Source organism: Myxine glutinosa, chromosome 10, assembly GCF_964187855.1.
Source record: "Myxine glutinosa chromosome 10, kmMyxGlut1.1, whole genome shotgun sequence".
Lineage (NCBI taxonomy): Eukaryota > Metazoa > Chordata > Myxini > Myxiniformes > Myxinidae > Myxine > Myxine glutinosa.
Window position 1 is genome coordinate 73,289,499 of NC_136270.1, and position 14,410 is coordinate 73,303,908.

The 14,410-nt window shown below is 39.9% G+C and overlaps 1 protein-coding gene across 4 annotated transcripts in view; it reads left to right on the forward strand.

Moving 5' to 3' along the window:
• The window catches only part of LOC137434099 (supervillin), a 203,458-nt gene that overhangs the window by 176,557 nt on the left and 12,491 nt on the right, over positions 1 to 14,410 (forward strand). For all 4 annotated transcript variants that reach the window (XM_078785767.1, XM_078785769.1, XM_078785768.1 and 1 more), the window contains 4 exons: positions 3,065 to 3,210; positions 5,022 to 5,182; positions 5,457 to 5,604; positions 9,052 to 9,352. In XM_078785767.1, coding sequence (XP_078641893.1) covers positions 3,065 to 3,210; positions 5,022 to 5,182; positions 5,457 to 5,604; positions 9,052 to 9,352 — 756 coding nt within the window. The remainder of the gene's footprint in view (positions 1 to 3,064; positions 3,211 to 5,021; positions 5,183 to 5,456; positions 5,605 to 9,051; positions 9,353 to 14,410) is intronic.

Sequence of the window (14,410 nt, forward strand, 5' to 3'; positions counted from 1 at the left end):
CCGGCTGTAAAACATTGCTTCAAAAAGGGGACCGAAAAACAACAACAACCACGGTTCCCGAAAAAGGCCAACCCCCGCTTTGCGGGGAAAAATGGCCTCTAAAGGTGGTTATTTTTATGTTTTTTAACTTTATGCAGCATAGTGAAGCCCTTTATTTATATGAAAATATGCAGCATAGTGGATTATTTATCTGAAACAGATAATATTTGGAAAGTTTCGCTTCGATAGGTTCACCTAACACCATTGCTCTATATTGTGTGAAAATGATGATGTCAGAGGTCATGTGGTTTGGCAGTTATCTTGGATAGAAAAACGAACCTTATCCGATCACCACAAAACTTCAAACACCTTATCCACGACTCAATTGGAGCCAGATTATAAATTTATCATATAGGTAACATGGTTGGGCAGCCAGATTGGATCTAACCGAAAATCTTTGAAACTCTTCTTCTCTGAAACCGCTTAATGGATCAATGCAAAACTAACGCATTGATCAACGACCCATGTAGTCCAGGAGCCAGTTTTCAAGAGAGGCCTAGAAAATGAGTTTCGTGCAACACCCACTACACAGTTGGTTTGTCATTTCAGGGTGCTTGGGATACATCTGTAGAATAAATCCAGCCCTGATGTACAGTTAAATTGTGGCAGCAACAATAAATGGCAGTCACTTTTCTATTAAGGGGGTAGCGTAAAGCTCGAAATTGACGATTTTTTTGGGATATTTTTGTTTTTTCAGCTCTTCCAATAGGGATTCTTCAACATTGTAATTAAAAGGATAGTGGGAAGTATGAGGGGATTTTCGTTATGCTGTTCAAGTATGATTAAAAAATTTTTTTATTATTATACCTTGTATTATACCCAAAACACACAAAATCACTGAAATATGTAGTTTTTGCTTTTCGACTGTAATTATGCAATGTCATCTTTATGTCGTTCAAATGCGGTTATGGTTGTAATATGATATATCGTTATGATCTTTTCAAGAAACAAAATTGGACAATCCTTAAGTAAAGTCAGAAAAATATAGATTTCATTTCTCCTTAAATCATCAACCCCACTCCTGTTATGACCAAAAGTCCACAAGTACTCTCAGCAAAAACCACAGCAGGTGCTGAACTTCTCAGCCGGGTTGTACTTTCGTCAACGTCCTTCAAACAGCAATCCTCTGCTGGCTTTCCATGGACATACTTAAGATTGTGTGAGCTTGTGTACGACTGGTAACATGCACGATGCCAAACAGTTTCCATAGTGTGCAACGTTTCAATAGAAGTCTCGAGACGTTGGTAGGTTTCATCACGTCTGTATTTTGCAGCTGATACAAACTTTGCAATTCCTTCATCACCTGCTTTCCTAAAATCTGAAGCTGTGCTTGTTTGGCAGATGATGCATTTTTTCCAATCGATTAGTTTCATGCGTTTTTGTGGTAGAAGTGGGAAAGATTCCTCTGCACTACTCTCGCTCGCCATGCTTAGGTTGTTATGTTCCTTGCTTCTTATTCAGACAACTGCAAAATACAAAGTGCAGTTTCATGTTACAACAATAATATGATATTTCATCACATCAATACTATTTCAACGCATCGACAACTGTGTAAAATGTTTTGATAGCAAAATATTTGGAAATTTCGGGAATTCCTCGAATTAGGCGATATTATTTTTGCATAATTATATGAACAGCTATGACATGTGAAATATAAAACTATTTTATAACATACACATATAGATGTCTCATACTCATGAATGAAACTTTCACAACAAAATTGGATGTATCCTGCCTGTAGGGACTAAGAGAAAAAATAAATAAATGAAATCCGTCAAAATCTCAGATTTACGCCTCGGACACCACCCCCCTCATAGAAAAGTGGCTGCCATTTATTGTTGCTGCCACAATTCAACTGTACATCAGGGCTGGATTTGTTCTATAGATATTCCCCAATCACCTGGAAGTGACAAACCAACTGTGTAGTGGGTGTTGCACGAAATCATTTGGAGCAGATTCTGGCTCCTGGACTAATGGGAAATATAGTTTGATAAAAGTGATGTCATCGGTCACTGGTCTGGTAGCCATATTGGATAAAAGAAAAAAACCTTGGAGAAGAATTGGCTCGCACCAAGTCCTTCTCAAGACTGCACAGAGTAGATATTCCATGAATAGCATCTAACCAATACTGCTTTCTTGCCATTCACAATACTATCTACAAAAGGGACCATTTATTGACAACATAGATATTGTGTTGCTGGATGGGGCAGAGAGGGGAGGGAAGAGACATACATGGGAGGTATCATTGACAGTTATAGAGGACTGTTCACAATTTGGTGTTTTTGTGTAATATACGAGATAGCCGACTGTCCTAAATGTCCAATCAGATTTGGACTCCTCATTTGGCTATTAATATCCGTGCACACAGCTTCCGTTCAAACTGGAAATAGTTCCCTTCATCTATATCATTTGCTTTAACCTTCATGTTGGTTTGCCAATCACCTGACACGTATTTTGTGTTTAAATGAAATAGGGTGTCGGTTCCCATTAATGAATTTATTGTTGTGCCTTTTCATATACGTAGTTTGAAAATCACTAACTGATGATTATCTTCATCATTTTATTTCCTTCCTTTCACAACAATAGCCTGCAATTGACCGATTGCTTTTAACATTGATTCACTCGGAAACCTTTGAAAGACAATTATATTCTCATCTTCTTCCTTTCTATTAACCGGGAGTTCATTTTCAATTCTGATAAGCTAAAAGCTGTGTTGTAAAAAACAGTTGTGATATAAGTTGTGATATAAGGTTTGAAGAAAGCTCGTATTTTTATCTGCTCACCCTCGACTCGCCATGTCATTTAAGGTGAAGTCTCTTGTGCTTGTAGACACGACCTGTATTTGTCTGGTGGATTAACTAGCCACTGTTCACCATTTTATTCCTGCATTTCTGGGTACAAGATGGTGCACTTAAGTATTTTCTCATGCATCCTGTGAGAATAGCCTGCTGATTTGAAAGGTGAAGTTGGAGTCGTGGCCTGGGGACCATGTAACTAATCACCAACCCGGTCATGGCTATGGCAGGAACTGGTGAGTTGCAGGAAGACGAAGACTACGAGACAGAAATTGTGGCCACAAACTGTGTATTTCGATTGGAAGGTGAACGCCTCATCCCAGATGACAAGTTCTGGGGTCATATTCCCTGCTGCTCTATCCTGGGATCCACTGATGTGAGGAACCCTCTTTCTTAGTTTACCGGCCAATTAAACGTTTGGGCTTTTCAAACATATTTGAAAAGTCGTGTGTACCTATTCTACATATTTTCCTTTTTTTAACCTAACCGACGAAGTCGCCGGAGGCGTTATGTTTTCGGGTTGTCCGTCCGGCTGTCCGTCAAATTTTTTTGTTACCGCAAGAACTTGAGAACAGCTGAATGGATTTAAATAAAAATTTGATCAAGTATGTACTATGACGTAAAGATGAACTGATTTGATTTTGGGGTCAAGAGATCAAAGGTTTTAGTCTGCAATAGTTTTTTGTTACTGTGATAACTTAATAGCGGCTGAAGGGAACAAAGACAAACTTGGTACAAGTATTAGGTGTACCGGAGGTTGCTTTGCAGTACACCTAATATGTATTATGATGTAAAGATAAACTGATTAGATTATGGGGTCATGAGGTCAAAGGTCAAAGGTCCCGTGAGGTAAAAATTCTGTTGCTGTGCTAACTTGTGAACCAGTGATGGGGATTTTGAGCAAACGTAGTTAGTGTAAGTATATATTATGATGCAAAGATGAACTGATTAGATTTTAGCGTCAAAGGTAAGAGGGGGGGGGGGGGTGGCAGGTAAAAATGTGATAATTGAGAACAGCTGCAGGGATTTAAATCAAACTTGGTACAAGTATGTATAATGATGTAATAATGTGGGCAGAGGCATATCGGTCACCGTCATCACAGCGAAGAGTGCCGTTCTCATTTTATAGCTATCATAAGAGGAAGAGGCAGATTTTGTATATGCTGGATGGCTGGGAAAAGGCTGCAACCAAGCTGTCTATATCAGAGGTTCGGGAAGCAGTGCAGGATAGGGATGTGTTTGGAGAAATCTGATCATGAATGTCAACAAGAGTCGGACACGACTTGATGGAACTAGATAGGTGTAGCTATCGTATCTGGAGTCTCTTCCTTTTCTATCATGGCAGTCAATGTCCTTTGACTGATGATAATATTCATTCAACTTAGCACAGTATAAACGATTCCACAAGTACAGGAAGAAGCTGATTTAAGTTTTTGTTTGCGAGGTGCAGAGATATTATTGCTCACAACCTATCGGCTTCAGTTTTCCCTATCCATCATATCTTGGAAAAAAAAAAAAAAGCCGAGTTGATCCAGGTTAGTACTTGGATGAGAAGCTCCGTGGAAGGCTGGGTGCTGTAGCTTAAGGAATGGTTGTCTGAATGGCAGCGCACTTGCCTATAACCTGCCTGGTCATATATTTGCTTCCCAGTGGAGATGGATCTGACTAAACCGCTGTGCTGTTGGTGCAGTTCGAGCAGGGGTGCTGCAAATATCGGGAACTGGGTGTTTTTTTTTCCGATTGGGGTCATCTGCATTTAGGTTGTGGGCGTTAAATATTCCAGGTTGGCTTTCTAAAGCGTAGGCCAATGTCTGCCAATACCCTGGTCAAATTCGCTGCCTTGAAATGAAATCTGAAATGAAGATTAAATTGGGTGGTGATATCGACTTGCATGTGTTGATAAGAATGGGGTTGGTATGATGAAGATAATTAAATTGATGGGTGAGATTTATTTGGTAGGGGCTTGATGGGATTAAATGGCGACGTCATGTCGATGCCCAATTAATGGTTTATTTCTATTTTATGTACTCACCTCAGAACTTGAATTGATGTTACAAGTCTTTGTTTATGGCAAAATGGATGTGGAAATGAATGTTCTGATTTATGCACCTGTACCGTCAAGGCCACTGCAGAGATAACAGTGCCATGATGTTGCAAACACCACATATATATTTTTGTGGTGTGCAGGTGGTGGTGTTTGACTTTGGTAGTGAGGTGTACGTGTGGCACGGTAAAGAGGTTAGCCTCGGCACTCGAAAGCTGGCTTTCCAACTGGCACGGCAGCTCTGGGCCGGGCCGTATGACTACTCTTCATGCCGTCTCAGCCCTCTTGGGAAAGAACTTCCTAGGTACTTCGGAGGATAGAAATACACAATTGAAAGACGTCTAATTCCTTTTAGTTTGTATTCCTAAAAGCATGTCGTATTACTTGATATTACTAATATATCAAGGAAGAAGAATAAGATGTCAAATGAGTAGAGGAGGACGGATATATGCAGGAACTATATTTATGGATATGAAGTCATTTTTGATGGGATGTAAATGTGGATTTACCTGTTAATTGATGTATTTTTAAAATCCTGTTTTTTGATGTTTTTGTTTTTTGTTTTTTTTCCTTTTCAGAACTGGGGAAGGGCGACCATCTTGGGCTTTGTTGGGACGTATAACGCAGCACAATGAAACTATCCTCTTCAAGGAGAAGTTTCTTGATTGGGCGAGTAACAGTGCGTCAGACCCCCGTGCAGCCGAGGCGACTCGGCCAGGTGGACAGGTGCTGCCCTTGCATTTAAAATTCACTTAAAATCTAGTACAGATATAATCAATCAAATATAAACAACACAACCTGGGGCCTGTTGATGCACAGCTTCAAATGCAACCTTTTGTCATCGAAGTGCATGACATGGCATTGTCACAAAGGAGTCGACTTGTTATCGGGATTACCTTGCCACAGATTTTTTTTTTTTTTCTGGAATACTAGAGAGAATAATGTCCCCTTTAGGAGTACTACAAATAGGATATTACGAACGGATCCCTAAACTGCACCAAGGGACATTTCCGCTCTGTGTGCAGCTCCACATGTGGTGCGGGGTGTTCTGTTAGTGTGTGATCACACAATGGTAAATTAATTTTGTGCACAAGCTATTTGCCTTCGGCCTGTACAATCTTACTCATAAATGTGAATTCTTCCACAATTAGAGGTGCGCTATATTACCAGTATACCGGTTTACTGCAATTTGCCTTTTTAACAATACTTATTCCAATACTTTTGTAACGTACAGTGCCTTCAGAAAGTATTCACACCCCTTGACTCTTTCACATTTTGTTGTTATGACTTGAATTTTAAATGGTTTAAATTGAGAGTTTTTGTCACTGATCTACACATGATACTCCATAATGTCATTGGAATTGTTTTTAGTCCCCTACCGGTTTACACCGGAGGGGACTATAGGTTTGCACTCCGTCCCTCCGTCTGTCAGTCTGTCAGTCTGTCCGTCTGTCAGTCTGTCACGCAAAGAACAGTTTTCCGGACTTTTCTTCTAAACTCTTAATGCCAATGATTTCAAACTTGGTACATGGTTCCCTCATGACAAGTTACAGATCAAGTTCGAACTTCACGACGTTTCGATTATTTTTGACAAAGTTATGGCACTTTGAACTTTGGTAATTTCCCCAACAGTTTTCTGGACGACAGACTGCCGGTAGGGGACATGTATTGCAGCGCAATACTCAAAATGCTTGTTTATATAAATTTTTACAAAAGAATCGCATTTTTTACAAAATAAGTTTTACAATAATTTTCAATACATGACTGTGGGAAATCTGCCGACAAGGGTCTCTCTCTCTCCTCTCTCCTCTCTCCTCTTCCTCTCTCTCTCTCCTCTCTCTCTCTCTTCTCTCTCTCTCTCTCTCTCTCTCTCCTCTCTCTCTCTCTCGTACAGATCAATCGTACAGATCTCATTTAATTATTACATTTTCCCATCTTATTTCTTTGCTTTTTCACCAAGAGGGGCTTTTGGTTTTGGGCTCGACACTGCCCCTGCTGGTGGTATAAAAAAAACACTGCAGGTAAAATTGGTCAATATGAAACATGGGGTTAATAACATGTTTTTTAAGCATCTAATATGGAATTTTTTTTTGTCTGACCTTGCGTTAAAAGTACCACAATGGGGTTTTCCTCATTTTGTATCTTCAGACCATGTAGAAGTGTGGTCTGAAAGTCACTTTACACCTGCTAAATTTTTGCACTTCCCAACTTTCAGGCCACCCTGTAGAATCTGAAGCTTGAGAGTGCCAAGCTGATACCCTTGAGCATTTTACAAAAGTGGTTGGTTTCTATTGTAACCGTTCCTTTCCGTTTGGATGTAAATGAGAAAGAAAAACCAAAATCTGCATATTTCATCAACTACAATTGAGATATGTTCAATAAGGTCAATTATATTGATTGAAGGTCAATTTCATACTGTAATACCGAGGTGCAACCAAAAATAACATGAAGAAAATTCAGGTACAATCCCAAGGTGTGTGTGTGTGTGTGTGTGTGTGTGTGTGTGCGTGCGTGCGTGCGTGCGTGCGTGTGTGTGTGTGTGTGTGTCGCGCCGTGCCGCGCCGCCCATGTGGTCATTAAGCGTAACATATCATTATCTTTGATGAACCCTTACCCCTCCCACTCCCCTCACCTTTCTCTCTCTTTTTTTTCTCTCCCCACTCTCTGTTATTCCCCACCCCTCTGTCTCTTTTGTCATAATTCGTCTACAACCTTTTGAGATATCATGCTCTATATCGTTTTTGGTCCCATCTCTCAATGGTGGAGAATAATTTTAATTGGAACTCCACCAAATTAAATCAAATAGTCCTTGTCACATCCCCAACCTATCCACTAGTTTTGTCTGAATCAGTCCATAAGTTTTTAAGAAACCTGCTCAGATAGACAGATAGACAAACATATAGATAGAAAGATAGACAGACAGATAGAGAGGATGTGAAAACATACACTCCATCCACCTTCGGTGGTGGAGGAAAAACGGCCTGTCATCAGCCTAAGACAAAACTTAGGTAATGGATATTTAAACAAAGGGATAATAAATACATGTATGCTGTGTACGACAAAAGTTGTCATGGTGTAAATTTCCTGCATCATATTATGAAGAAGCTAGCCTTGTGTTGGCTTAGCGGTTAGGGTGCTGGCTTGGGATCCGAGGATCCTGGGCTCGAATCCCGATTGATCGCTGAATTAACACCAGGGGGGTTGACTCAGCCTGTCATCCTTCCGAGGTCGGCAAATTGAGTACCAGTTCGCTGGTAATTCCCTGTGTGTCACAAAAGGTGACTAACAGGGTTGGCGGCAGGATGGGCATCCGGCCATAAAACATTGCTTCAAAAAGGGGACCAAGGTGCCCAAAAAAGGCCAACCCCTGCTCTGCGGGGAAAGTTGGCCTCCAAAGGTGGTTTTTATGTTGTGAAGAGGCTCTTCAACTACCATCATTAGTGCTCTGAAGTTCTGTGGAAATCATTTGATTGTCAACATGTGAGCAACTCGTCCAAAAGCAAATTCCATTGCATCTGACAGTGTCTGCCATTAGGGTTTCTGACAGACCCAATGAAGTGCATTATAAAGTGCAGGCCCCTCAAGCGTAGAATGAAGTCATCCATCACGTTTACGTTGCTGTCTGGCTCGACTGAGTGCCATTCTGGTTGTGTACATGTTATAGCACAACATAAAAAAATTTTGCTTGAACAAAAACACAAGATTTATATTGGCATGTTTTTGGTTTAACCTTGGTATTAGAGTAAGAAATTGATCTCACGTGAAAAAATATATAATAGAAATAGAACTCTTACTGAATATAACATCAGTTATAATTGATGAAATATGGAGATTTTGGTTTTTCTCATTTACATCCAAATGGAGGGGAACGGTTGCCATCAAAACCAGCCATTTCTGCAAAATGCTCATGGGTGTCAGCTTGGCATCCTCAAGTTTCTAATTCTACATGGTTTGAAGATACAAAATCAAGAAAAATCCATTGTGGAAGCTTCAATGCAAGGTGACGTCAAACTTCCTCTGGAGTAAGTTTAAAAATCACACACTATTCTTTTATCTGAAAGTCTTCATTTCAGCGTCTTAAGCACTTTATACGAGCACTTCACTATGATTTTGATTGCGTTCTCTTCCCATTCTTAACCCTCCACCCTTCCTGACCTTGACTTCAATACCCAGATTCAAGACCTGCCAGCACGGCCTAACATTGCTATCCGCGATCTACACGTGAGTGCCATGGGTCTTCTGTCGGAAGAGCCACGTGACGCACCAGCTACGGTGCTCGAAGGAACCAACGTGGGTCGAGGTTACGGGGTGGTGGAGGGAGACGATGGTCGTACTTTTGAACTGATCACACTTTCCACCGAGGCCTGGCATGTTGAAGAGCATGGGTACCATGCACTTGATCCTGATTCTCTAGGTCTTTTCTGTCAGGGCCATGCCTACGTGGTGAAGTGGAAGTACAGGCTCGGTCCTTCAGGCAAGTTTGGGGTATTAGTATTCAAGTTGGCAAACATTTGCTTTAGTTTTAGGTTTTTTTTCACTTTTGGAGCTGTTGTTGGTTGTTTTTGTTTTTTATTCTTAAGAGTCCAGGCTTTTGGAGGATTTGAAGTGAATTTTCCATTAGGATAAGAATATTCAGAATTATGTACTTTTACTGCATCTGATCATCTTTCCATTTTGTATCGATCATTATTCACAGAAATGTACTGTACTGTGTAACCTTAAGAAAATGTAACCTTCGGTAAGTAAATATTCCTGTTTTTTGTTTTTAATTTTTTTTGTTGCTGTGTGTGCCCCTTTATCAAGTCCACAATTGGCAGTTCATGATGTGTCCTGTGTCGTCAGCAGGTTGAATTGTTCATTATCCTTGCACGTGAAGGGAAAAGCATGGTTAAGCAATTGGTTCGCTTTGTCTATCAGTTTATGATCAAGGAACTACTTCATTTCAATTCAATGTTATGCGTCTTTAAAACATGAATCGGAAAACGAACCTGTAGTTTAGCAGTACTTTGGCACTGAATTTGGCCCGATTGCGCATGCGCAGAGACGAGGGAGATAATGTTGTACGCCGCTCCTTTCATATTCCATGTCCAGGTGTTGCATGATGTCATCTCCAGGCACCAAAGGGCGTCCGGCAATGACGCGCACCAAAAGAGAGTACTGAGTTTTCACTCCGGTTTCTGTCTTTCTTTCTTGTTTTCTTGTTTGTTTTCTTGTTTGTCTGGGCAATATAATACCTCAGCCATCCTTCGAGCTAGGAAGCTGATATTTGGACAAAATAGTAAACAAGTGCTTTGACAAAAACTTTTTATTTTTTGATTAATCAATTAATTGATTAATTACTTAATTATTATCGATTTATAAAACACTTGGTTATTTTCCTTTTCTTCTGGGCAATATCTCAGGTGTCTTTTGAGTTAGGAAGCTGATATTTGGACATGACAGTGACCAAGTGATTTGGCTGTAAAGTGTATTTTTGATTTATTGATCAATCAATCAATTAATTATTTAATTTTCGATTACTTGCCTGATTAATTAATTAATTTTCAAGAACTTATAGATTCGGATGAAACGTCGGTAGTTTAGGTATGCTACTAGCCAATTGATGAATACATTTATTATTTTACGATTATTATGTATTTCTTTTAATTACACAATTAATCAGTCAATTATTCTATACAGCTCCCTTCCAATACCGTCTCAACGTGCCGCACTCCGGCATTGCTGGGCACCAAAGGAGTCCCAGCAATGTTGTATGCTGGAGGATATGTTATTTATTTATTTGGCACGGGGGTGCTGTATTTTGAATGTAGCTCAACTTGTTTGTTTTTTACCCTGTCTGCCTGTCTGGCAGTGAAACGAAATTTAAAATCATTCCGAAGGGGAAATTTACTGTTTATAAGGACGTCATAAAGGACACAAGCAACATGAACGAAGACCTAATGCAATGTGTTAAATAACGTGGTGTAAAAGATGGTGCATCAACAGTAAACGAAACTTTTGGTAAACTTTAGGGAAAAAAAAAAAAAAATTCTCCAACCTTTAAAATTTTTATTTGATTTCCAATTAACTATATACTTGAACATTGTTTGAACACAAATTGCCTTACTTAACCTTTCAAAACCCTTCCCTTTAGCAGTACTGTACTATTATAATATACTACATCATTTTATCATCTCGCCCAATCAAATTTACCGCTCACAGATCCCACCCATGTCGTTTTTTTTCACAAGACTGCATGGGTTAGGTGTTCTATCAACTCCAGTTGGAAATGAGCTGATTACAAAAGGAAATTTCAAAAATTGGTTGCTTGCAGTAAGAAATAATGTACAGGAAGTCCTCTATATTCCACCCATATGCGTTCCTGGGAAATGATATTTGTATCTAAACAGTGTATATTAGAACGTATTTTCCATTGGAATACATGTTGTAAAGGGGGGTTGCGTTCCTGGAAAATTTTGGTTCCCTCTTAGACAAGTTATAAAACATATTTTAACACTGAATAATGTAAAATGAAAGTATCAAAAACTGCTTTGCCTGTCATCTTGATGTTATGGAGGGTAATGCGCTGATTAAACCGTCCAAACCAACCTTTGCTCGTGTTTAAAGGTTTCACTTTGACATGACTCACCTTGTTCACCCTTCAGGTCATTATATAAACTGCGGGCTTTAGCCTGGATCGCAAGCAAACTTTATTGGCACATGATGTTTGTTTTGGTCTTCGATCCAGACTGATAATAAACGTTCCATATACTCCTTCACCAAACTACGAATGCATACATTCCTAGTAGCACCAGGTGGCGAATTGCACTGCCAAGCGGCTCTCACATTTGTCCTTTTTTGCCCGGATTGTCCTTGCAGTCATCACAGGTAACCAATGACGGCAGTTACATGCACTGCACGATCACCAGCATGAAACCGCCTGAACACAGATCTAATTTCGTCTGCAAGGTGACTAACTATACTGCGTCTCCTCTTGCTCATAGACTCGCTAGCCTCGCTTGACGGTCGTTTGTCACTCATACTGTATTAAGAGGAAAATAAATACACTACCAAAAGTGAATAAAATGAATCGGGTCATACACATTCAACAAATATGGTTGTGCAACAATATTGTACAGGGCAGAGAGAGACGGAGCTATTATTTATTTATTTTATTTTATTTATTTTATTTTATTTTATTTTTTTCATTTTATTTTCATTTTCATTTTCATGTGGAAACATACCTATTGTATCAGAAAATAGTGTTAATTCATCAACGTTATACCAAGAAAAAAAGATAACTGGACTATTACATCGAGGACTCGCTGTACGCAGATAATATTGAACAGAAATTTTGATCAGGGAATGTCAAGGAAATGTGGAACGGTATGAAGGAGATGACAGATTACGACAAGAAAAAATATCCCAGCATCGTTCTGATCACGTGTTACCTCTTGCCAATGGTTTTAAGAAATTATTTGTTCGATTTGATGAATATGATTTTATGCTAGTTAGGGATAATTTATCAGGCCACATGAGACTGAGCAAGGAAGGAGGAAGGAATTGAACTTCGTCATTCTTTAAAGAATGTTAAATCTGGTGAGGCTGCTGGTCCGGATGGCCTGTCTGGACGTGTTCTTAAGGAATGTTAAAGTGAATTGCCTTTAGTTTCTCATTTGCTGCTTCAGTGTTCACTGGACTCTAAAGTAGCTCCAAAGTTGTGGAAGTCTTCTGTCATTGTACCTCCACCTAAAATATCCAAACATGTTAATTTAATAATTGTACACCAATGACATTATCTGCTATACCCATGAAACGTTTGGAAAGGATTGTGAGAAACATTCTTGTGGGGCAAACAAAGGAATGTTTGGATCCTTTTCAATTTGCTTTCAAGAGAATTGATGTGTTGAAGGTGCAGGCCTAACCTTGTTGCGCACCTTCATAGAGCAACACCTTATGCACGGGTTTAGTTTGTAGATTTTTCGTCGGCTTTGAATACCATTCAGACTCATTCATCGATGGAGAAGTTGAAGCGTATGTGTGTGAATTGAAATTTGAATCTATGGTTAATACATTTTCTGACGATATCGCATGCAACGCTGGTACTCCGCAATGATGTGTTTTATCACCGACTTTGTTTATCCGATATATGTGATTTTGAATGCACAAGTGCTGGCTTAACGTGTTTTATGGTAAAATATGCAGATGATATTTGATTTGCTGGGCTGATTTTAAACAGTGATGACAGAATATAGAAAAAATGTTAATTTATTTGTAGGTTGGTGTCAGGGAAATCGTATTGTTATTAACAATCTTCTTGAGAAAGTTAGTCATTCAAACTTCAGGGTCTCACTATCAGCCATGATCTTTCTTGGGCAAACCACTTTTCAAAGCTAGTCACCGACTGGGATTCCTCCATCGTGCAAAGTCCTTCCTTCGCACCCCTGAACTCCTCTCCCACCTACAAGACCTTCGTCCGCAGCTTGATGGAGTACTGCTCTCCCTTCTGGACTCATCTTGCTCCGCTTGATGCCATGGAAACCAAGGCCTTCAAGATGAATGGAATCTCCTGCGATGAAGCTGAGTCTATGGGCTTATCACTTGCCATCGCAGACAGGTCGGTGGACTCTGTCTTCTACCGCTTCCTTTCTGGTCTTGCGCCCTCTGCCCCCAGGTTTCTGCAGGGATCACACTGCCCACCGTCAACCCCATCAACCCCTTCTGGTGAAACGACCTAAATCCAAAATCGCTGCTCACCTCCACTCATTTGTTCCTCTTTTCACTTATCTGTGAAATCAGCTTCCCCCAGTCTGTTCAGTCCCATTCTTCCCATCAGGGCTTCAAGACGGCTGTTCATCCACCATTCATCATAATGTGTCTCAAATATCTATATTTTCTATCCCAAATGACCCCATTACCAAGCATTCCTGTTTGTTTTTTTTCTAGGGCATTGTGACTCGACCACCCCTTTCTTCTCTGCATTCCCCTTCCTCTTCTTGCTGTGTTTCATTCAGCTTGTGTGCAGCTTCTTCACCCCTGTGTCCATCTCCCACTCCCCTTGTTCTCACTCACCTCTTCTGCTGCTTGTGTTTCCCCATTTCCATTTTGTTCCCTTTCATTCTGCTCTAGCTTTCATGAGCCTCGGTCATGTATATTTTTTTAAAATAAAAAATTCTCAAGATCATGATTACTTCCGCTACCGAAGGTGAAGGAGGTTATGTTTTCACTCCTGTCTTGTCTTACTTGAGGTGTTTGTTACTTGCAAAAGCGAAGATTTTTCAAGTATATTGGTCGGTTGCGTTTGTTATTCTGTCTGTCTGTTTGTTTGTTTCTTTGTCACCGGCCTACAGGTCACAATTCTAAACCGATCGTCACGAAGCTTCACCAAGCTGTAGAGGTCGTCACATTGATTTTCACATCGTCACAAGCCTATTGATTTTGAGGTCAAAGGTCATCTGGAAGTCAAATTTCTAAAATCACCATTTTAAATCCAATTGACTTGAAAATTTAACACCATTTGTATATTGAGTCACTAAATTGGAAAACCAACTAC